Source organism: Patagioenas fasciata, chromosome 4, assembly GCF_037038585.1.
Source record: "Patagioenas fasciata isolate bPatFas1 chromosome 4, bPatFas1.hap1, whole genome shotgun sequence".
Taxonomy (NCBI): Eukaryota; Metazoa; Chordata; class Aves; order Columbiformes; family Columbidae; genus Patagioenas; species Patagioenas fasciata.
This window is the reverse complement of record NC_092523.1, coordinates 54,933,073-54,956,381: the sequence shown is the minus strand read 5'-3', so window position 1 is coordinate 54,956,381 and position 23,309 is coordinate 54,933,073. Positions and strand designations below refer to the sequence as shown.

The following is a 23,309-nucleotide window of genomic DNA, read 5'->3' as shown; positions in this document are numbered from 1 at the left end:
ATGATAATTAGCCCACAATGATCCAAGCTTTGCACTGGTCACTATCCCTGCATGACTTAATTTTCTAAGCTCTTTCGGATGCAAAAGGAGTTAGGCACTATCTTCTGATGTCTTGTCATACCTCTATCTCCCCGACTGCATCAGGAGGAATCCCTGGCTGCACAGCACTTTACTGGGCACTTGCAGAGTGCAAGAACCAAAAGAAAAGTACAGGATCCTGCCTCTAATGGTGCCTGAAAGGGTGTGAGACAGTACAAGTACAGAGCAGTGGGCCAAAGAGTCTACACCGTTCAGTTTCTGCCATCTTGTGTCTTGGGGTCATCTTCTGAGGGAGGATGTAATTTCTCTTTGCCCTCAGTGCCTTTCACTGGAGTTCTCCATTCACTGGCTCTTTGATTTTAAAGTCATTTATATTCCAAGCCAATCTGTACTAAAAATATGATTTCTTACTAAGAACAGCACTGGCATTACTCACTTAACCTGCCATGTTCTCGTCTCACACAACATTGCCACACCTCCAGCTGGAGGAGTGCGCTGCAGTAATCATCCACAACTATGTGCTTCTGTGAGCAGGTTTTGAAACTTTGCCATCCTTTGGAAGCTCCCACTGTTTTTTCTTTCATGTGCTAATACAGTTCAATGGCTTATCTCCTTTCACATCCTTGGGGCACACCTCTTTGCAAGACTATACACTGACAACCCAACCAAGTGGGAAAAACACACAGGAGATACATCTGGCCCCCTTTTACCCCCATGCAATTCAGGCCAATCTGCAGATCTAAGCTAAAGGGGTTGCTATTCTTACCTGCATTCAAGAAGACACAATTTGCTCTCCCAGGACGCTACTGCATCCTTTGGCTCTGACTGTCAGCTGCTCCACTCAAACTACTCATCGATTACTAGCAAGGAAGCTTTTGGATTTTCCTGGTGGGAGGTACACTTTTCCAGCTCGGTTTTGCCAGATGCTAAGCAATTCTGCAAGGTATTGCTCCTTCTCAACATGTCGGGAAACCTAAGGGTGTGGGACATACCTCTAGCCAGGTCTAGCTGCATCGCCTTTTTCAGCATTATTTTGAGTTTTGCACACTACTTTCAAGTGCAATAACGTGTTTGCTCCTGCCGTCCATGTTAGAGGCACAGCCAGTGCCAGAGCTGATTGTCATTTATTTGCTCTGTTAAGGGGTTAAATACGCAGAGGTAAACGTGGGCATATGTTCATCATGCAGGTTGCAGTGATACTTTAAAGGAAGCACCTTTCTATGTTCCCTTAATAATTCATTCATTGGAGTGTGGGAATTAACCTATATTAATTTCTGCTACTAAGCAGATACACCTAGATCCTGAACTAGTGGACAGGTGAGAACCAGCTACAGAGGCTCTACATATTGTCCTGGTAGCACAGAAAGAAACAAACCCACAACAGCAGGTGGGAATAAATGACTGCATGGCATTTCTCACAGCAAATTCTCTTTACCTCCTGTTTCCCAGTGACCCACCAAAAATCCTACAGAGCTGCAGCAGACACCTCTGAGAAAGGTCTGACTTTTAATGGGACCTTCAACTGGGCCCTCTCTTCTGGGGACTGAACTCTGACAACTGGAACTGTGCACAGGTGCTTAGATGCAGGAGTGAGCAGAGGCAGCTACACTTTGGTTGAACCAGCACTGGGACGCAGCTGTGAGATTGCATCAAGAAGTCAACATGAAAAGGGAGGCTGGCTTTCCAAGCTTGGCTCAGTGCCCCCTTGGTAAGCTGCAGCTTACAACTCATCACCTGGGAGGTGGAGAAGAAACTGATTTGTACTTAGGGCATCTCACTAACAGGGAATTTTCTCCCTCCCACCTAGCTAGAGGAGAAAAAAAACATTTTGGCACAGAGTGGGCTGAAATCTCTAGTATTTTCTGATTTTGTTGGAAGAACTCTTAAGGTTCAATGAACAAGAGTTAATGAGTCTGAGATTCTTTACAGAGGACAGATCAATCCTGATTTATCCACTGGAAGTTATAAATTACATTAACATCTGAGGAGCTGTGCAGGCTGACAGAAGCATGAGGCAATGGTCAATGCCCTGTTGCTGGTTTCCTACAGCTTTGAAAGGAGGTCAGATAGTATTGTTGCCAATGAGGTCTTAGTTGCTTAATCTTTTCAAGGTAGGCTCTGTACAGTGAGGTAACACTCCAGACACTGCAAAACCTGCCTGCACCTTGCAGGCATCTCCAGCCAACCTTCCCCTTGCAGCAATAGCCCAGAGCACAAAGCTTTGGACAAAATGCAGGGAAGAGCTTAGAGAGTGCAAGCCTGAAGAAGACAGCAAAGAGGTCCAGGAAAGGCATCACCATCACACTGCAGTTGGGCAGGACATCAGAGTGGTGCTATTACACTAATGGGACCCTTAATGATCACAATCATTTAATCATGAAAGTGAGAAATTGGCACACAGAGCTGAGTCTCATGGAAGATCCTGCAACTGTCAGGTATTTGTCCATGTGAGGATGAACTTCCCACTTAGCTGTGCCAATTCTCTAAGATGGCATACTACATTTCACAGACCTTAAAAAGGGTAGTAAGAAAAGGACGCTTACAGATGCGAAGCACATCTAAGCTTCCTAGGGAGGAGACAGCAGAGAGCTGTGGTTCCTGGGGAAACACACTGCAACCCATTGCTCAGAAGGGTGCACATATTTGGGAACAGCTACTCACGTGCACAGTGGTACCACACTGCCTGTAGGACAGAGACTACAGCAAGGAGGAATAAGAGGTTCCAGGAGGCTATACTCCAGCCAGGATGAAACCTTTCTGGCAGAGTGCAGAAAAAAAAATAATACACCTCCAGTGGTTTTCTCCTGCCCACTGCCTTGTCATTGTGCTCAGTGGCCTCAGTCACATTGGCCAGGCCTCTGAGCTGCAATTAGCCACGTGAGCCAAAGTAGTGTGTCTGTGGGCTGCAGGGGGGTGAATAAGCAATTGTCAGGTTTCTTTTTGCACAGATTGTGGCATTATTAGCAAACTACCTTCTGCCAGCTCCTGCTTCCTCATCTCATGGAGAGCCTCCCTACACTCTGCTTTGGGAGCTACTACACAGGAATATTTCATAAACAGGCCTGAGGGTTTGTCTGCTACCTGTCCTACTTCCTTCAGATCACCTGAGATCAGTTGGGCTGGAATGTCTGCCCATATAATACTCCCGTGCTGCCTGGGTGCGAGATGGAAACTTACCTACTGAGGTCGAACATGCCTTCTCACTCATGGTCTTGGGCTTCCAGCTTAAGTCATGTTACTGCTGGTAGACAGGCCTCCCAAATCATGACATTGACTCTAAAAATCAAGAGAGGAAATAAAGTAAGTCTTGCTATTTTCAAAAGTCTTTAGAATAATATTCATTTAATACACTGAACTTCATCCCTTCTGGCCGTAGGGGCCGTAAATGTCCTTGCTCAAAATCGCTATGTGAAACTTTAGGTTCTCAGGCCATGTCTGCATAACAGGAGCCAGCCCTTTGTGCACCATTAAGCACCTCCAGGGACTGGGCCCCTGAAGGGACTGCCTCATCTAGTCTGCCACAGTACCAAGCAATTGCAAATACTTCCATTTGATGTGCAGGCATACACATATGTGTACAAAATACTTTAAGCTTCTCCAAAGCTTCAAACTGAAACACTGTTAATATAAAAGACCAAAAACTACAACTACTTACTCCTTGAAGCACCATCTGTGATGGAAAGGTTCACAGTGAAGTCACAAGCATTGATAGCTCTGCACAAAGCAGTCTGAGACATCCTTTCTGAAAGGCTTGAGTACCTTCCATAAAGTTATCTGTATTATCAGCTGTTAATCAGCACAGACCAATTGATCTCATCTTCCACTGAACAAGGGCCTGGCTCATCCTTGTTTGGGTAGATGTTTGTCTCTGTTAGTTCTGTAGCTGTGACAGTGCATACATATGGCTTGGTAGCAGTTTTGGTACTGTTGCACTTATCATTTCACTCTGCCACTGGGCTTGGGGCCCAGGGAAGGGTTAATCCTTTACCTGGTTTTGGCAGGTAACAGCTGTTCTACTTTCATTATCACCCAGTGAGATGCATTTTGGTGAGGTAAGTGGATGTCCTTGCAGGAGCTCCTGCAGGAGGAGCTTTGGGAAAACCAGTCAGAACTGGTCCCGTCAGTCCTAGCAGCATTCCTGCTCCCATGCTGATGCAACTGGATCCAATCTCCCGGCAGACTAGCCAATGGCTTTCCAAAGAGCTCCCTCCAGACTGGCTGGCATGCTGAGAAGAGACTGGGGATGGCTGTGACAAAATTTGAGCCAGAGGACAAAAGGCCTTCGGCCTTCATTAAAGCTGAGAACCCTTGATGAAGATAATGCTTGTTATTAATTGGCTACTCCCAAGAAAACACGAGCTGCCTTGTTATGCTGTAAGTTTACCATTCTGCGGAGCATCTCCCCAGCACTAGTGAGACCGTGGATGTTGAATCACAGTGTTGAACCGCAGAGCAATCACTTGGGATATCTGAGCGGGATTCATTTAGAGACTGTTGTGCAACAGCGGTGTGAGACAGTAAAGCACGGAGTTACTTCAGTGGCAACACTCAACCTACTCAGGATTCAGCGTGTAACAGCTTTATGTGACATGCTCTGCAGCCAAGCGTGGACTTAAACACATCCTGGAGATGAAACAGCTGAACGGTGAGCATAAACACTCCAGAACCAGGTAAAACCAGAACAGACAAATATGCAAATTCAAACTGTGTGTTCAAACTATGTTCTACATGCACCAAGGAGGCCTCAGTTACCTATGTATGTCTTCTGAAGAAAAGCAGCTACTTGCACAAGCAAGATAATCTCAACAAAAAGAATTGCTAAATGCTTTAATCATGTCTTAAAGCAGAATTTTTCAGATACCAGCAAAAGGATGAGATCTTCTGAACACTGCTGTTTTCCTTCTGCTAAATCAATGACAAAACTTACGCTGATGCTACTGGGACCTAGATTAGACAGCGCTGGCTGCTAACAAGCTCCCCACCATCACTGTTCACCACCCCTTTCCAACATTACTTGCAATATTTTTCCTAACAGACACACATTGTTAAGTCTTGCACTACTCACTCATTAGCGTTGCAGTAAGTGATTTCTTATGTAAATTCTGCCAGCCCACAGAAAAACCAGTTCAATTCCAGTCTGCACTGCTGAGGTGGACATAGAACAGAGGAGCAGAAGCACAGATGCTAATGATCCTGTTCTGTTGTTTTTTGTTTTGTTTTGTTTTTTCTAAAAATATAAAACCAAGAAAGAGGCATAAAAGCAGTCACTGCATATCTTCTGCTTGCAAGCAGAATTATCCTTGCATATGCAGGGAGACTATTCCAAATACAAATTTCCCCTGGCTACCTGTTTCCAAGTGCTGTCTCCAAGTTTGTATGTAACAACAGCATTTTCTGTGCACCTAACTGGAGGTTTGAAACTGATAAGAACTTTTGTCCGTGGACCTCAAGTCTTCTTTGAAATCTTAACTTCATCTTTTAAAGGCACGGCTCTGCAGCTAATGGCAACATATATTATCTAAGTAGTCTCTCAAAGACAACGTGACTGAGAAAAATAAGTGTGCAGCCATGCTAAAACGATCATTTTCTTCTTATTGCTGCTGCTAACACAAGCTTCTCAAAGGCCTGGAAATGGTTTCTGCTTTTATCTATGTCACAGCACACACCACTGCATCAGTATCCTGTCAAGCCTCTCCCCTACAGCAGACAGGTAAGAGATGTCTACCGCTGAGCTTACAAAAGGCATTGAAACACTTACTAGTGCACAGAGGAACTCCTTAATATGCCTTATTACACCTTAATATTCCTTACTATGCCTCTCCTTAATATTTGTAGTGCTACGAGAGAGATATTGGTTGAATTTAGCACCTTCATACGTCACAATGTAGCTCATGTGAATTATCCCAGATAAATCTTGAAAACTGAAGGGAAGTTACTATTTTTTCATGGCAGCAGTATTTACTGGGGAGTCGTAACATAAAATCCTGTACTCATTCTGGCCCATTTTGCTCTACTCTGCTACTCTTATTGTCCTACTTTGCTCCTCCTTCCAGCTGAAATTCCAACCGCTACTGTCTTTTTCAGGTAATACACTAGTGCTTGCATAGAACATCTAATCAGGATTAAGACTCATAGCTACTGTCCATGTTCTTGAAAAGCTTTCATCACAAATGAGAGGGACTAAGACCTGACAGGACATTTGTTGCCCTGAGCCCTGGTTTGGTTTTGCTCCCTTCTGCTCTACCCAAGAGGTGCCTGCCTTTCATCCCTGACAGTAATAAACTCCAGGCATAAGACAGGAAATTACCTTTACACTGGAAGGAGCTAGATATAGTATGAAAGCAATGCAGACAGATAACAACGCTAACTCTGTGCCTATGGAAATTACATTTGAAAGCTTCATTTGCAGCTCTTGGTACCTGCATTTTCTGTGCGCACCTTTAATCGCTTCTGAACATAAATCACACTGCTTAGAAATGGGAAGGCAAAGGATGAAAGAGGAAGTCTTGTGGCTAAAACCTGGAACAGCTAACAGGTTCATCTGTTGTACAACCACCAACAATTCACCTTCCCATCCGAGCAGAGAAATAAGGAGTGGAATGCACATCTGGATTGTTTCTGAGGTGCTCAGACCCCACACTCACAGGAGCTATATAAGTGGACACTCTAATAGACACATTTCAAAATACATTAATTGCTTTAGACACCTAAAAGTCATTTCTCTTTTTACCAGTTTAAAAGTAGCTACCTGTGATGCTGAGGAGAATTCCTTTCGTTAGCAAAAAGAACCTAACTGACAAAGAAACATGTACTTCCTTGTCTTCTGGAAAACTATCAGGTTTCAAGCACCACCCACGAACTAATTCCACCTGTGACTGCTGTCAGGTACCCAAATATAAATTCATTGTCAGTTGTGTAAGGAAAACCACACTCAAAGAAGGAAGCTATATTTCAAGGTCTGGACCCAAGTGTCAATAAGCAAGAATCCAAAAGCAGTTGAAAGTAATGATAGAGTTATCTGACTTAGCATGGATGAGGTTGGAATGACAACTAGGTTAAGACATACTGGAAACGCTGGATTAGAGCAGGCTCTTGGACTATTCAGGTCTGGTTTTTGTCCCAAAATGCAAAGAGAACAGAGTGCATTATTTCAGTCAAAAAACATTTAGCTAAGATTTGAATGCAAAAACATGTCTTTCTGACAGATAAAGTGTATGAATGAAAATTTGGTTTTGCTCAAGAAAAACTGCTACTCTCCTTACTAAGAAAAAGTATTTTGAAAGCATTTCTCTACCTTGGACTTAAGATGTCCCACCTCACAGGTCTCCTTTGGTTGAAAAAGACACAAAACCTGCTTCCTTGGCTTTGGACCTAGATCCATCATGAGCAAACAATAGCTGTTTCCCTCTGACATTCACAGGTGTAGCTGTCTCAACTGAGCACTCTCACAAGTCATAGGCAAAGCCAGACCTGCAGTAAATCAGAATTACTCACTCAAGGAAGGCGTAATCACCAGAAGAACGATAGGTATGTACAGCTTTGTTCACAAAATGAGAAGGAATCGAGGTTTGCTTATTAAAGGCTGTTTGACCCTTCTGTCCACTCATCTGTCTCATGAGACTAGACTCCAACACCAACAATTGGCCCTTGCTCCTTCAGCACACATGCCTACTGCATTCAGTTGTCGCCAAGAGCGCAAAGCCGTTGCTTTCTATCAAAGGTAACACCTCAAGAGGCTAGCAATTGCAGGATTTGTTCACCAAAGCAAGACATACCATCAGTGCACTGAGAAAACTTTTTCAAAAAGAGACAAACATTTGTCCCCATTAAAAACCTTGCTTTCAGATACATTTGCTCAGGTAGTTTACTGAAGTGTTTGTAGTGCTAAGAGGCTAGGTAAGTATATTGATATAAAAAATGCTGGAAGTTATTTTAAGAACACAAAGCTTTATATCAATTACGGAAATGGCGTTGGATAACTCAAAGGTGGATTTAGGCAAAACACTGCACAACTACTTCTGGCAACTGCCAGAAACACCTTCATAGGTGTCTGTGTATATCTGCATTTATCAGGGAAAAGAACATATCTTAAACTCATACCTTCCCATTGCCACAGAGAAGAACTGGCCTTCCTGTAACATCCAGCAGGCAAAAATTCAAAGTAACATCTACTACTACTCTGAGGGAAAAGGGAAATACTGGTAGGAGAATAAGAAGAGGGAAGCAAACAGAAAGGAAGCTATTCTGGTCGTAGACAGCTGTAAAACACTCAAAAGCTCCACAAATACACGTAAGAGAAAAATACCATAAGGAGCTATCATTATTCTAGAAAATGCAATAATCATGTATAACACCACATTTGAGAAAGAAGAAGGAATTATGCAAGCAGACATGTCCTTCACATTACCAGAATTCCTGGATATGGAGCTGGATACTAAAAATTACTTTGCAAAATCAGCCATGTATGCAGAATATTATGCAAGAAACACCAGGCTACTCTTCCAGGACTCAAGAGAGGCCACTACAAGTGACAAGGACACAGAAGCTCTCCTGTCAAAATAACATTGCCACTTGAAAGTCAAGAAAAATCTGGAGGCATAACGTAAGATGGGGAACCAGAAATCCAGGCATGCTTAGTGGAACTAACATAACTCCATGGTGAGGGGAACAGATTAAAAACCAGATAATGTATACACCCTGAAGAGCAGACCTGGCTGTGCAGGATCAACAATAAAAACCATCTTCAGCCTTGCCCTGCAGCAGATCAGGTTTGCTTGTCACACAAGTATAGCATCTTTAGACAGCAAGAGACTTCCAGACATATAGTTCCACCCACCAGTTGTGGGCTTTTTTTTTTTAATTTATCAGCCCACTGGACACTATGGGTCTTGGTGGTGCTTGTATATCAAATTCCAATTAGGAAGCTGGTAAGCAGCTTGGGGCCATAACTCAAGTAGGAAAAAGCCCCACAAACATTACTGCTTACTGGAAGTTATAATTGATCTCAGATCTGAGTTCAAGTCCAAGCCAGGACAACTCCAGCTGACACTACAATTTTCAAGAGTCTGATCACCCAGAAAAACCTCAGTTGGACCTCTCAGCTTCCTTACTGCCTATTTTCAGAAAATACCCACCAATCCACTTAGTAATCAGAGTACAAAAAATACATAACAGATGGAATTTACAAGTTACACTCATAGCCTTACTTCTGTTAGGCTTTCAACCAGGGGATGGAAGAGGGAAAACAGTCCCTCTGTCTGTTCAGTCTTCTATGCTAGCATTGGTTTATTTTATCAAGTAGAAAATATGGTATGAATAAATACTCCAGAAAGAAAATAAGAAATAGAGTTTCTGGAAGAAAAGTCTCCCAGCTTTCAAATGGGAGTTGTAATCCATCCTTAGTCTCACTAGGTTATGGCTCAGTTACCACTGAGATCAAGCTTGTTTACTCCAAAGCAAAAAGCTTGGCATGACTTATAGAAACAGCTGTCCTTGCCAGAGCTCTAATAGCACACATCTGTGGAAAAGCTGCTTGGAGAACTGCTGTTTACTTTGGTAATGAAGCTAGCTCCCCAGAATGAAACCTTGCAATCTTCCCAAGAGATGTTGCAATACATTATCCTGTACCTCAGCTACATACCATACAGACTCTCAAGAGTCTGAGACCTACTTGGCTAAATCAGGAGTGTAAGGCAATGTAGCTTATCTACTCTGGATAGTACTATGCTCTGTTCCTATATTGGATTCAAAACACAGGTCCTAATTGAAACCGGTTGTGTTTGGTTTTATTTTTTTTTCCTCCCTTCTCTGCTACAAGTTAAGCCACAGCCAGTAGCATCTCTTGAAGACACTTTCGAGAGAAAGGCCTCAAAACAAGATTATCAAATACCTTCTTCAAAACTGGCTTGAAGGCCAAACTCACCCCCTTGTCAGGTTTTTTTTTTTTTTTTCAGTCAACTCTGAACTTAGACCCCAGGTCATTGCTGAATGTGTTTAGAGGGAACACCAGCACACACTTGGACTAATAACCACCTGGCAAGGAAAATTAATTCCAGGGAGACTGTGGAGGCCAAGGCTTCCTTTCTGTTTAGGGAGTCATTGGCCTGAGGCTATTCTGCTTCTCATTTATCAAAGACTGAGTTTCAAGCTGCTGTCCAAATTCTCACTGACCACACAGAGATTGAACGCTCTCTCCTCATCAATATTCCCAGCTCTTGATTCCAGTGCAAAGGTCTATTCATTTGCTCAAACTTCAGTCTGAGATTTTGCTTCTAGCAAGGTGGGTTACTTTGCCCATCCCTAATCCAGTAACTAAAAGATTCCTTTGTAAATAATTAAGTGGACCTCCTACTGAAACAGGTACTTGCATTTTCACATTCTGTTTACAAACAACTTGCACTTTTGAGAGCACTGGGCTCATAAGCTCACAAGCCTGCAGCTCTTCACAGCCTTGCTTTGTGCTCTTAAGTGTTGAAATTGCTGCTCTGAGGAGAAACCAAGCTCTAATTTGAAGCGCTTACATGTACTCCTGAAAGCAAGAAAAAATCTTAACATGATTAGGTTATGTAAAAAGTTTAATTATAAAATAAATAAGTGTGTTATGGAAACATTAAATATTAAATACAGTAATAAATATTTACACATTTACAGAGATGACTTGACAATTAACGGCGTTCCTCTGCTACCAGAAGAATTCTGCTCTGTTTAAACAGAACACATTGACTCTTCCAAGAAGAAACTAAACTCAAATACTCCGTGCTCAAGATCACATGGACAGTTCAAGAAACCAAGGACACTTGGGTCAGAAAAGTTTGAGGTAAGTTGAATTCTTCACACCAGAAGGTAGAGCACAAGAGACCACTGCTTGCAGAGTGTCACTGCATGAATTTAATTCTTCAAAAGGAACAGGTTCTTGGTCACATTCAACTCACTGGATCTGACTTGAAGCATTTTACACTTTGAAAGCTGCTTAAAGCATCATTGAGTATCTGGGTAACAGAAGCAGCTTTGTGTTTATAAGAGATGGGTCCAGGCTTATTAGCTTGCTTAAGCATGGATCTTTTCCTTCAGATGCAGAGCTTCAGATCTTGCATTTACTGTCTTAGCATCCTGAGGAGACTAGTTTTAACTCAGGCTAGCACACACACAAATGGGTAGCACCACTCACACAGGTCCTACTGAATTCAGAGGGATTACTTTCCACATGTACAGTAACAGAACCCAGGTGTGGCTGACAAAGATCTGTCACCAACACCCTGCAAGTCATAACTAGAGATGAAGTTGTTTGAAGCTGATATCAACAGGGAGTACAGCAACAGGAGAATTAGGTTTTTCATCCACTGAGGTCTAGAGAGACAAGCCACGCAGAGCTCTTCCTTTAACTTTTTTTTTTTTTTGGGGGCGTGGGCGGCAGGCAGGGAATATTCTCCCCTCCATCCATTCCCCTCAAAACCGCAACAAGCTCTCTCCCTTAATGTTATAGCTGCCAAAGGAGACTTGCTAACAGAATAAAGTCCATCCACACAACAGCAGAGACTGGAGTTCCAGCACTGAGAGAGCTCAGTAGCCATAGTCTCCAGCAGGTCTTGATAGCAGGTCCTCTACCCCATAGCAGCAGCTCCTTCCACATCATTATGCCAAGATGTAGTGGTAACTGTCTTCCCCAGCAAGCGATTCAGCAGCAAGTGGCATGTTGACATCTCCTTGCAGCAGCCTCTGTCTTGATGAATCAGGGCTTAGTGGCAACAGCTCCCACCCACAGTGTCCAAGTGGATGTGTCAGGTAGCCAGAGGTACCCCGCAGCTTGGCAGTGGCCACATCAGAATCGTTCTGCAAGAGGCAGACCAGGCATGTTAATCATCACCCAAGACACGAGCACTCTGAGCTCAAACCTACATCCAAGGCAGGTAGGTTAAATATGCGTACACACTTGGTGGACTAAGATCCTCCACTAAGATACTCTTCAGCCTTAAGTAAGCTTTGAGCAAAACACTACAGCTGTCACTGGACAAACCTTGGACAAGGTCTGTAGCTGACATGTGGCAAAGCAAAACTTCTGAGTTCTGCCAGAACTTCTCAGGACTACCCTTTATAGTTTTTCCCTTCAGCTTGTAGCATAACTCCTGTTCAGTAAGGGTCCTTGAGTCTGCTGATAAGTACACTTAAGCTCAGAAGAAGCCAAACTTGCTTGCTCATTAAAAGCCACTAGACTTTTCCAAGGAGTGATTCACCTAGGTCAAGGAGTTTTAGTGCTCAGTTGCTATAGCAGTATGTAACTCATCTGAGAGGCTACCTATGGCACTCGCAGGGTTGGCAGCTTTGTCTTGGTCTACAGCCTCCAAGCACCAGAAACTCCCCAACGCCTTGCAGAGAAGACATGAAAATGCTCAGTATTTCTCTTAGGGGTAATGATGATCCATCTGGCTGCTGTACTATCTTCCAAGGTGCAAGCCTACCTGTACTGAAGTTGCCTCTGCCCAGATATCAAGGGCTTTTTTTTCTGCTTAAGTCTGCTTATCCTATCCTCAGTACAGCTTCCTATCCTCAATTTTTCTTTAAGACAGCAGCTAGAAAGCTAACAGTGCTATTGAAAAACTCGCACAACTCAGGTGGGTTTTGCAAAACCAGAAAACTGTGCCAGTCGTTCACATGTAACCTGTGCATTTCAAGACACTTCAAGTGTTAAAAGCAAAAACTAGCTTTGAAAAACATGCATGCAATTCTCATATGGTTAACTCCATCCTGGAAGGACTGAAAAGTGTTTCAAGTCAGCTTTCATACCTGCATTCTCCCCATTTACACACCAACATGGCCATTTCTGTTTTCTTGTCGAAGTTTTTTCCTTTCTTCTTTCTCTTCATACTGAGGACACTTTTTCCTGACTCTGTGGAATTATGGCATGTTAGAGGTCATTTTGAACCCTGACATACATCCTGTTGCTACCAGCCTCCACACCCCCTGCAGCATTTAGACTTACGTCCTCTGAATCCTCAAGCAGCTCCTCAGCACCAGGAAGTTTCAAGCAAGACGTTTTCTAAATATTCACCATCAAGCAGTATACAGCAAAACACCAAGGGAGCCCCTCAGTTAGGCACTAGCAGTTTTGCCTCCCAGAGCCAGGCCTTCCTAGCTCAAGCCTGATTTGGTAGCAAGATGAAGAGGGTTTACTGCTGACATTGAGCAAAGCACCAGGAGGCTTTTTGGAGGATAGATTTCCTGGTGGCTTTAGCAAATGGTTGCAGAGACTAGACTGCCTTCCTCCTCCCCACAGCAGAGTCCTGGGGACTTCAAGGGGACAGGGACTTCAAATACTTGATGTATCCCTTGAATAAACAAGCTGCTTATTGATTTTCTCCCAGTTTCTCCAGTCTTTCCTGATAACTGTTCCAAACAGAGCATCTAGCTTCTCTGGGTGAAGGTACAGATAAAACGTACCTCATACTTCAAGGTCCTGATGGTTCAGAAAATAAAATAAATTCTATCCCATTCCATAGTTTGCTCCAGAAAGTAGCACTGATAATTTGTTCTTACAGCACTACAGAACTGGTTCTCTCCTAGCAGTAAGGAATGAGGCAGTGTTCAGAGAACAAACGCTCATCCCAGCATTCCTCTAGTTCAGATCTAAATATGGATCAATGAAATGACAAATGCACACCTTGTTTCCGGAATTGCAGGAAAGGGTACAGCATGTACCCAATTCAGCTTATGTATTTCATCAGAATCTAAAATTAGACCGAACTTTTGAGTTTCGCCTACAATATCCCAAGCCCTACTGAGGCAGAGCTGCAGTTCAGAACTGGAGGACTGCTGCAATATTCAGGAAACACTGGAGTCAGGCTACCCATGCTAACTACCTGACCTCAGGAACTCCTGAGGAACACACTAGGCAGAAGGAAAAGCACAGGCAGGTCTAACTACTGCATACTGCTTGTTAGCAGGTACAAAGAAGTGTTTGATTTAAGGCCTGGAACACATACCCAGATAAACTCTCTCCATTTATTCAGAACAGGACCCTAGATTGTGATTACCTACTAGACTGAACTGTCAGCAGTTGGTTGTGCTGCAATGGTTGTTCCCTGCACTTTAAGACCAAGCAGTACAGTATTGTGTGCTGACAGCACTTGTTCCCCCATTTGCTTCCTCCCCAATTGAAGTATTTAAGCCCAGCAGCCTCCATTAGTAAATGTACAGTTGGAGCCCCATCTCCTTCCCTCCAGCCATGTACCCAGTTGTTGGATAATAGCTACGCCTGAGGCTGTTATATTACTGCTTGCAGGCTTCTTCTCCACAAGGATTAGGGCAGACACTGCTGTGTCAGCATGAATGCTCCTCCTCTACTTCCTGCTGATGTTCTGCAGCACTTTAACTACCCCAGTTGTAGCAAGAGCAGAAAGGCTCTTGTTTTAAAATATAGCACTCACAGACTGCCCGCAGCCAGTATCAAGAGAGGGTAAATGAACATCTAGCCACTTATGGACTTGTCAGACTACGCTTCTACCCTCAAGACATATCCAAGCTAAGATAAGAACTCAGCCCTTTTGGATGTCTTCCACACAGATAATTCAGATGAGCCATGCACATTTTGGGGCTAGGGGACACAAGCCCAGCTCATGCTTAAACTAGACAGACACCAAAAAGTATAATACTTACTGCACAATCACAATGATAAGTACAGTAATGAAGCTGATGCTTGACAACAGGACAGCTACCACTACCAACACAGTCTTCGAATAGTCTGCCACATCATTCTTCTTTTGAGTCTTCATGAACTGTTCACCACAGCGCTCACCAAAGAAATCCTGATGACACCTGCAAGCAAACATCAACAGAAGTTCTTATCAGCTCCCATGCTGTTTGGAGCCAAGGACACCCACACACATGCAAAGCTGACTTACATATCTTCAGAGTTTCCCATGAATCTCAAGATGCTGGCTTTAGAGCATGTTCATGAAATGCAGTCACTGCTCTAGCACAAGGTTTGTCAGCATTTCAACAAGTCAAGATTAGTTTGGGCGTGATGTTCCAGGAAGACACGCCTTTTCATTCTTTTGGTTTGAGTTTATGACCAACTGATGAGTTCAGTGGCTTGTTATGCATCTCAGATGCCATCATCACTTAATTTACATGGCAGAAAGATTCTCAGTCAAAATACAGCAGGAGATGGATCTATGTCAAGTTGACACTTATTTTTCCCCTAAGCCCTCATATGCCACCAGCACATGCCAATGACACCTAACTCACAAGGTACAAGTAACTTACTTGCAGGTCACCATCTGGAGATGTTCAAGGTATATGCATTCACCATGGATGCAAAAGTTTTTATATTCCATTTCACAGGGAGTCCCTTTCTTTTTGTTTTTCCCTTTGTTTTTCTTCCTTCTTGATTTGCCAGCATTCTTCTCACCCCCCCTCTTTGTTGGCTTGGGTTTAACCACAGGTTCAACTGAAAAAAGGACAAGGTGACTCAGCCTAGCAATGCTAAAAAGCTACATTCTGAGAAAACTGAATTACAGAATTTGCTGAGGGGTAGGGGGATGGCCATTACAGGAGAATCTGCAACCAGGAAGCACAGGATGCAAGTGAGTAAACAGCTGTACATTTCACATCCAGCACAAAGGCAGCAAGCTTAGAAGCTCATTAAACTCAACTCCGCCACCATTAAGTCCTGTGCAATGCACACCAAAAGCAGAATGAGAAGATGAGCTGAGAGGGCCACCAGAGACGAAAAGCAGCAGAGTTGAAGGACTGCAGTATTCCACAGTATAAGATACTCAAGTGAAACCCTACAGGTTCAAGCAAAGATCTGCAAAGAACTTTGAATTCACATTGAGCCAAGCCATCCACTAGTTTTATTATCAACTCATATACAAGGCTAACAACATCCATTGCTCTAAACTCTCCATTTGCATCAGTGATGAAAGGCATTTTAACTCCCCAGGTCCTCCTGAGCACTTGCAGAGGCAAGACAGCTTGTTATCCTAGTTAGCATACTTGTTTCTCCCAAATAACCTGCAGTGCTGTCTTCAGCAGAAGGCAGTTCATTTCCAGCTCTCCTACTTTGACAGAGATGCCGAATGCACTGAAGGAATGAAGGCAGGATAGCCCACAAGAGTCAGGTTATTTGTTCTGCCACTTACTGTTGCTCCTCATTATCTCAATTAAAACAAACCTCTAGGAGAGTGTAGTTCAAAATCCTGGTGACTTAGTAGGCTTTGAATTCAAGCAAGGGCAATCATCTTACTTTCGCTGAGGAGAACACACTAAAGCCAGTCACTGACTATAGATCATAAGCTCCGGAGCTGCTCCATTCAACAGTCAAAGCTCAATAGCATAATTTTAAAGCAATTTCATAAAACACTGGCTCTCTGAAGAAACCATCCCTTTACTACTAGCTGCAAAGCATGTCTTCTCAGTGCAATACCATGCTATTCAGGAGTAACAGTTAACCAGGTGAGTCTGAACAGGTCTTAAGAACAGTACAGCTATTTACGATACTCTTCCAGGCTTATTATTTCTCTATTGTGCTCTACAGACCTAATTAAAATAATTTTTGGAGCATTAATATTTTACCCAGAGCACTATGCATATAGGTAGTCACCACAATAGGACGCAACTGGATCTGACTACTTCCTAACCCTGTATTTCTAGTGACAAGAACAGAGTCTGCACAAAGAAACAAGGTGTAGTTCACTGTTGTCTAGACAGCTGATCATTTTAACTTCTAGAGCAACAAGCCTGGCTTGAAGTTACTTAAAAGCAAAAATGCCTTCAGCAATCAGCAGTCTGATTCAAATGGTATAAGCTAAATTAATGTATGTAAATGAGGAACACTGTTCCTGCAGCAAGGTTTCCTATCCCTAGAAGTGTGAGCTAACTACTGACAGCTGGGGCCCCTGTTCCATCCAGCTGGACCTGATTATTTAGGTTCACACTTCCACAACTGAGGCTCTTTCCATTCTTCTCTCTGCAAGGCTCAGCATGTTGGTTTGATCTCCATGTCCCTGTCTGCAAGCTGCATAGCCAGGAAAGCCATCCACAGCTGAATCATAACAGCTTGAAGACTCCACAGATAAACCTCATGCCAAGCAGAAGAGCTAGTCTACAAACCAACCACCTTTGCTAACAATTCTGGTTTCTATGCAGTTATACAACAGTTAAGTCATCAAGCCAGTAGTTTCACAGGCTGAACTACTCAATAACTCTGACATTCCTGTTTCCATTGGCGGTCTTCAGCTTAAGGAAAAACTTCAGCAAAGGTCCACAAACTTCCCAGACTGGGCATCTGGAGCATGTTCGCCCTTCACCTAAGAGGTCACTTAGTCTCATTCAAGTCTCTGGGTGTTTCTGCAGGAAAAATAGTTGCCAGATCCCATCCTAGAGGGCAACAGCACCAGCCTACTAACATCTACTGAGATTCGAATCACCTGTAGGTACCTGGCTTGTTTTACAATCACACTTAGGCCAGAACAAATAAAATCCTCCCATCCCCATATTCAGGCAGGCTACTCAGATCTCCTCATAGTTTACAAGTGGTCAGACTACAGTAAATTCACACAATAGCTATTGACAACTAAGTATTGCCTTAAAAATGCTTAAACTTTCCTGCAGCCACTTAAAGGGTTTAAGTGTTTGCTTTCTCTAAGAAGTTTTAGGCAACTCCAACCTAAATAAGCCATCATGAGGAAACACCCATCCTTGGAACAAGAGAGAAAACCTGATGTAAAAGCTACTTTTAGGGCCGAGCAGCACCCATAAATCTCATTGATGCTTCCATGCTAAGTAGGTGGTAGTTACCACAGCACAGTCCTCCTGTCAGGTTTATAAAAGGAGGGCAGTACAGCAAGCAATCAGCTAACCTGCAACTTCCACCCACCCTAACTGCACACACCACCCCTGAAAGCCTATTTTTAACACACCAGTTTCACACAGAAGCACACTTTTGCTCCATACTCAATGAGCTACGCACAGCTGCCTTAGAAAAGTATGGAAAAAGCCAATGCATCGAGAACCCTCAGGCCCAGCACTGCAAAACTGATAAACCCACCTCACACCTTGCCCTGTCCTTCAGCACTGGGAGGGATTCGGACTCACCTCGGATCAAGTCGTCCACAATGTACTGGTGCACGGGAAGCACCTCCTCGTACTCTTCATCCTCCTCGTAGTCGGGACCCGACACGGCATCTCCCTCGCGGGCCTCAGACTCCCGCTGCCCGGGATCCCCGTGCCGCTCCGGCTCCGTAGCGTTTGGCGCAGACCCGGCGACAGGCCGGCAGGCTGCGAGGGGAAACGGCACCGTGGGCAAGGGGCAAACCAACGGCGGCCGCACGACAGCCCCCTCACCGCCCCGACGCCACAAATGGCCCCAACCGCCGCCGCGCGAGAGCCCCCTCACCTCCCCGACCCCACCAACGGCCCCAAGCGCCGCCCTGTGGGGTCCCACTCAGCCGTGTCCCTCCCCTCTTGCCAGCCTCACACGCACCTACGAGCGCGACCAGCGCGGCGAGCACCACCACAAGGCGCATTGGCGGTCCCGGGGGCTAGCGGCGACAGAAAGACAGGTGTCGCGGCAGCCGGCAACGGCTGGTCGCGGCGGTGCGCAGCGCCCCATAGGGAGGCGCCCGCCGCCACCGCCCGCTTTATAGTCGGCCGCCGCTCGCGCGCCCGGACGTGAAGTGGCGTCAGCGGGGTGGGGCTGGGCGGCAGGTGAGGGCCAGGCGCAGGCGCACCCGTTGGTGCAGCACGCGCCCCTCCCGCTTTCCACCCGCCTCACTCTCCTCGGGACCGGTGCGGGGATCTTGGCAGTTGACGGTACTGCACGGCGTTGCCATGGAGAGCCCTGTATACGGAGACACAAGGAGTTTATGGCACAGGCACACCTGTCTGGCCACTCTGCTCTTCGCTCTAGTCCCCACTTCCCCTGCTCCTCAGAGAGGAAGCAGGTGAGATACGGCAGAAATATGTTACGGCAATAAATCTGGTGATCACCCTTACCCTCAGTCCGTGTCCGTTTGCTTGAGTAGTGCATGAGTAATGACTGAGTAACTAGTGAAAAGGAGGGTGGGCAAATATCCAGGCAGAGGCAAATGCGCTCCTTGGGGGCGCTTGGGCTCATAATTGCCACTGTAGCCCTTAGTGTTTCCCAAACTGTTGTGTAAAAAAGCATGAAGACCTGCTTTCAGGGGAGGAAAAACTAGAGAACGGGGTAGTAAGGTGCTGATGTAGCGTGGAAACCCAGAAAAGCCCTGAGGTGTGGAGGGACAAAGGGATTGGTAGCTCTGGTCCCTGCAAAGGCTCTGCCTAGCGTGGTGGGGTGGGAGGACAGCTGGGACATCACGCCTTTGCAGTGCCCACTGGTATAGAGACCCTCAAAGGTGGCATGTGGCAATGCTGACAAGTGTTGGAAAAGGAGGATCTGGGTGACCGTCTAACTGATAGGGGCTGGAATGCTACTCACAGCTCTGGAAGCTGACAGAGCCTTTGCTTGAGGTGGTCAGGATCCAAGTTGCTCAGTCATCAAACCTTCTTCCCTTCTTCCACGCACAACAAAAGAGGATACATGGGTCCTGCTGCCATCTTTGCTGGGTCATGCTGATCCCAGGAAGAGATGCCTGAGAGCTCTGATAAAGAAGTTCCCAGATCACTTGCTTGGACATTAACCTGTGACAGCCCCAGCAAACCTCTGTCAACCTCATTGTGTGTAGTGCAACTGAAATTTATTTCAATTAGCTGACAGCTTTTCTTTTAGTTTTGTTGTTGTTGTTTTTCTGCTCATTTCCCATGCCTTTTCCCATAGTATTGACAGCAGAGAAAACACAAATCGTGCTTAGCCACCACACCTTGGTCCAGCTGCAGCTCCAGGAGACAGTGGCTGAGCTGTTCCAGAGCTATGCCTTGGTCATCACTTGGGGGCAGCTGGGTCCTCCACAGGGCCCCTCCTTTCCCCCTCAGACCAGAATTCTCCTCCCACAAGACCCCTGTAAGTCGCAGGACCTGGTGTTAGCAGGGATCAAGCGCATGTGAATGGAGGTTCTCCAAAGGCAGAGACTTTGGGGGTTGGGGTCTCTTCTGTCAAAACTTGGGGTTGGTTGTGCAAGACCAGCTGAACGGAGGTTTGTAAATGGATTTTTCCTTCCCCCTCATCTCCCATGCTCAAGACCAGCTCCCTCAGTGAGGCACTGCAGCTTCCCTGACAAATTTTCTTTTTTGCAGTTATTAAAATGAAGTATTTCTCCCAGTTTTTTATCAGATGTTCACTGGAAACATTTTCAACTAATTTTTTTTAAGTTCAATCTGAGAAATATACTGAGAACTGAAAATTTCAGCCCCATGTGCTATGCTTGGCAAACCGTGGAGCAACTGAAAGGAGCAGCTTAGCAGGGGAAAGGTTGAATGACCTGAGTTCAATTGCCCGTGTTACCTGCGCTGTTTAAAGACCAAACACAACATATCCAGCGCCTGACTCATGACGTTCCCTCTCTTCTCCAGTCTCCAGCTGGCGGCTACATCTCACTGACTGGCAGCAATGAGGAATTTGGCTCAGCATGCTTTAGATTTTTCAGGCATTTTGCTGACTTCCTTCTGCTTCCTTAAAGAAGAAGGGTCACCCTGGCATCAACCAGAACCACTCTTTGGTGTTTAGAAAATACAGCAAGGTGGTGATGGCCACAAGTTGTGCATGCAGGGGTTTAGGTGGGACATCGGGAAGCTCTTCCCAAATGATGGCATCTTGGCAAAGCTCTGCTTGGCTGCTTCTCCAAGAGGACACCCTTCAGAGGCCACGTGTTTCAGGATATTTAGGGTGGGATCCCACTGCAAGCCCCAGCTCTGCTATGTGCTGTTGAGGAGAAAGCACGAAGCTTAATAATGACCTTCTTCCAGGGCTGGAAGGACACTTGGACTCTGCCAAACTCCTGGAGGATGTCTGCAGGAGTAATGAAAGGAAGAGAAGCCTTGAAGGGGCTGCAAAGGTCACCCCTGTGGGTTGCCCCACTGCTGCTGGGCTGGTGGAGCAGGCTGCTGGGCCAGCAAGGGCAGGGCTCACTTTTGGGAAGGTGCTGGTTCCCTGTGGATGCAGAGTGCCACCTACTGAGCCACCGCTCCCAGCAGCACCTGGGGTTTTCCAGCATGACACCCAGGCTGGGGCTGCTGGGCTGGTCTTTCCCTTGCCTCAACCATCTTTTCACTAGCCTGGAAAACCTTCAGCACTGACCACGCTCAGAGAGCACCCAACAGGACCCAGCGCAGGTGGCGTTGGTGCCAACTTCCTTCCCCTCTGGCCTCCAGCTATGTCTATGGAATACAGCATTGTGCCCACGTTAGAGTCGAGGTTTCTCTCCACCAGTGTACCTCCCCTCCCAGGCTCATCTACAGAAAATGTCCCTAGTATAAACACCATGGCTGTGTTTCCTGCTGTGGAGCACCGCATCATCTGGTTACCTGCAGCCCTGGGGCCGCAAGGCCACCCTGGCAAGGGTGCCCAAGGCAGCAATTCAACATCTCCTGCTCTGTGGTAAATCCCAGCAAATTTTGCTGATTTAACATTAATGTGCTCTCTCCTTTCACTTGTCAGCTCCTGAGACCTCCTGTCCTCCTCACTGACCATGGCCTGTCACCTGGAGATGACTAAAACGAAGGATGTGCCCAGGGTGTGAAATTGCACATTGTCAGCTCTGGTTTGTGCTGGGAGCACCCAGATTGACAGAGTATTTGAATTATATTTTCTTCTGACCCCAAGGATGAGGGTGAAAAGCCACCTTGCCCTCACCCTGGATGAGGTGACCAGCAAACATCTCTCCTATCCCCTGTGGTAGGGCGTGTCTCACAGAGGGGAAGTGACATAAATCCTAACAGCTGCCTGGCCTTGGTGAAGTGCACTTGGGCATTGTGTCTTCCAGGAGAGTCTGAGTGCCAACTGCCATCTCATGATTCACTTTCTTTACTTTTGATAAAATCCTCAAGAAATGTGTGAAAGGAAAGGAAGTATCTGAAATTCCTGCCCATTGATTTTCTTCACTGATATCAAATGTTTATTTGGCAAGGGTGGGCACAGCTGACCAGGGTGTTTGAACATGAGTTATCCTTTCTCATCTATATCCCATGCCAACTGCAGCCTTCTTTTTAAGGAGCACTGTGTACTACAGTCAGGGACAATACAACAGCCAGTTTTAACAGTGGAGGAATAATTTTTTTACAGTTACAAGGCAAAGCTCCTTGAGATGGTCTCATGCAGATGGAGGAGCAACAATTTGGGCTTACCTTTAAGGCTGCCCTAAGAGGATCTTCACTATGGAAGTCCAGCTGACCTAAAGTGTGTTGGTGCCAACGAAAGCTACAGTGGGTAGTTTGACTGAGTTTAAGTGGGGTGAATAATATATCCCTTTCCTCACCTTAGTGGCTTGGCTATGAAGTCACTCTGAAGATGTGTATCACAACTCATTTGAAAGCATAGCATGTGAGTAAATTATATGGTACCGCACTTTTTGAGGGTTAGCAGTCTTACACAAGAACTGGGAACATGTGACAGAAATAGCATGATGTTTTGCTTCTGCATCGCATGTTATTTCCAGCTATCCAGTGTAACAGAGAAATAAAGGACATGTGTGAGTTGTGTGGCAATTTTCTCCTGGAAGTGCAGCTAAAGTTTTAGCTTTTTTACTTTATAATCTTCCTCGCACAACATTTTTTTCAATCTGGTTCCCAAGCTGAGTGGCTGCTGAGGCAAATTAACACAAACAGAAGAACAGGGCATGGATGTCCTCCTTTGTGAAAGGATTTCATCTCGGCAGAAAAATGCTGTGAGCAGCCTGGATCCATCCCCTGCAGGAACCTGGGCAAATCCCCTCAGCCAAGAAGGGGCCTCTCCCATCCAACCTGAACACTTTTCATTTTTTGTCTTAGGATCTTTACAAAGACACCTGCAGGCCACGATGTGAGGGAGGGGCTGCCGTTTTGTCCCTGCATGCATGCCCATTTCTCCTCTCCACTGTGTTTGTTGGTACTCAAAGTCGTCCTGTCCAATGTGAGAAAGAAACACAAATTTTATAAATAAACACATGCCCCCGCTTTCATGTCCAGGGTGATCACTGAGGGTCACACCTCCTGTCCATCTCCTGCCCGACAACAAGTGTATCCAGAGCTCCTGACTCGTTGATCTGAGTTTAAGAGCAGGAGGAGGCAAAGATCAAACTGAGGCCCAGTATGGGCAAACTGAGCAGAAATGGTGCACAAATAAGTTTTTGATTCTTCTCTGAGCCAGTACGACTTTTGCCTGG

At 45.3% G+C, this 23,309-nt stretch overlaps 2 protein-coding genes across 2 annotated transcripts in view; both read right to left on the bottom strand.

Annotated features, from left to right (window-relative positions):
- LOC136101007 (albumin) overlaps positions 1–23,309 on the bottom strand; it is a 433,515-nt gene that overhangs the window by 119,721 nt on the left and 290,485 nt on the right. The gene's annotated exons all lie outside the window — the stretch shown is intronic.
- On the bottom strand, positions 10,596–18,737 carry AREG (amphiregulin). Its single transcript, XM_065837469.2, has 6 exons — positions 18,518–18,737; positions 18,130–18,312; positions 15,298–15,481; positions 14,689–14,847; positions 12,820–12,922; positions 10,596–11,868 (listed from the first exon to the last, which is right to left on the bottom strand). The coding sequence occupies exons 1-5, from the start codon at positions 18,558–18,560 to the stop codon at positions 12,835–12,837; spliced, it is 657 nt and encodes a 218-aa protein (XP_065693541.2). The 5' UTR covers positions 18,561–18,737; the 3' UTR covers positions 10,596–11,868; positions 12,820–12,834.

Bases quoted from the DNA above. Each gene is read 5' to 3' on its own strand.
- AREG (XM_065837469.2), bottom strand. From the start codon at position 18,560: ATGCGCCTTGTGGTGGTGCTCGCCGCGCTGGTCGCGCTCGTAG. The intron at 15,482-18,129 runs GTGAGTCCGAAT...TCCTTTTTTCAG, and splicing joins TGTGGACGACTTGATCCGAG to TTGAACCTGTGGTTAAACCC. The intron at 14,848-15,297 runs GTAAGTTACTTG...GTTTGCTTGCAG, and splicing joins CTCCAGATGGTGACCTGCAA to GTGTCATCAGGATTTCTTTG.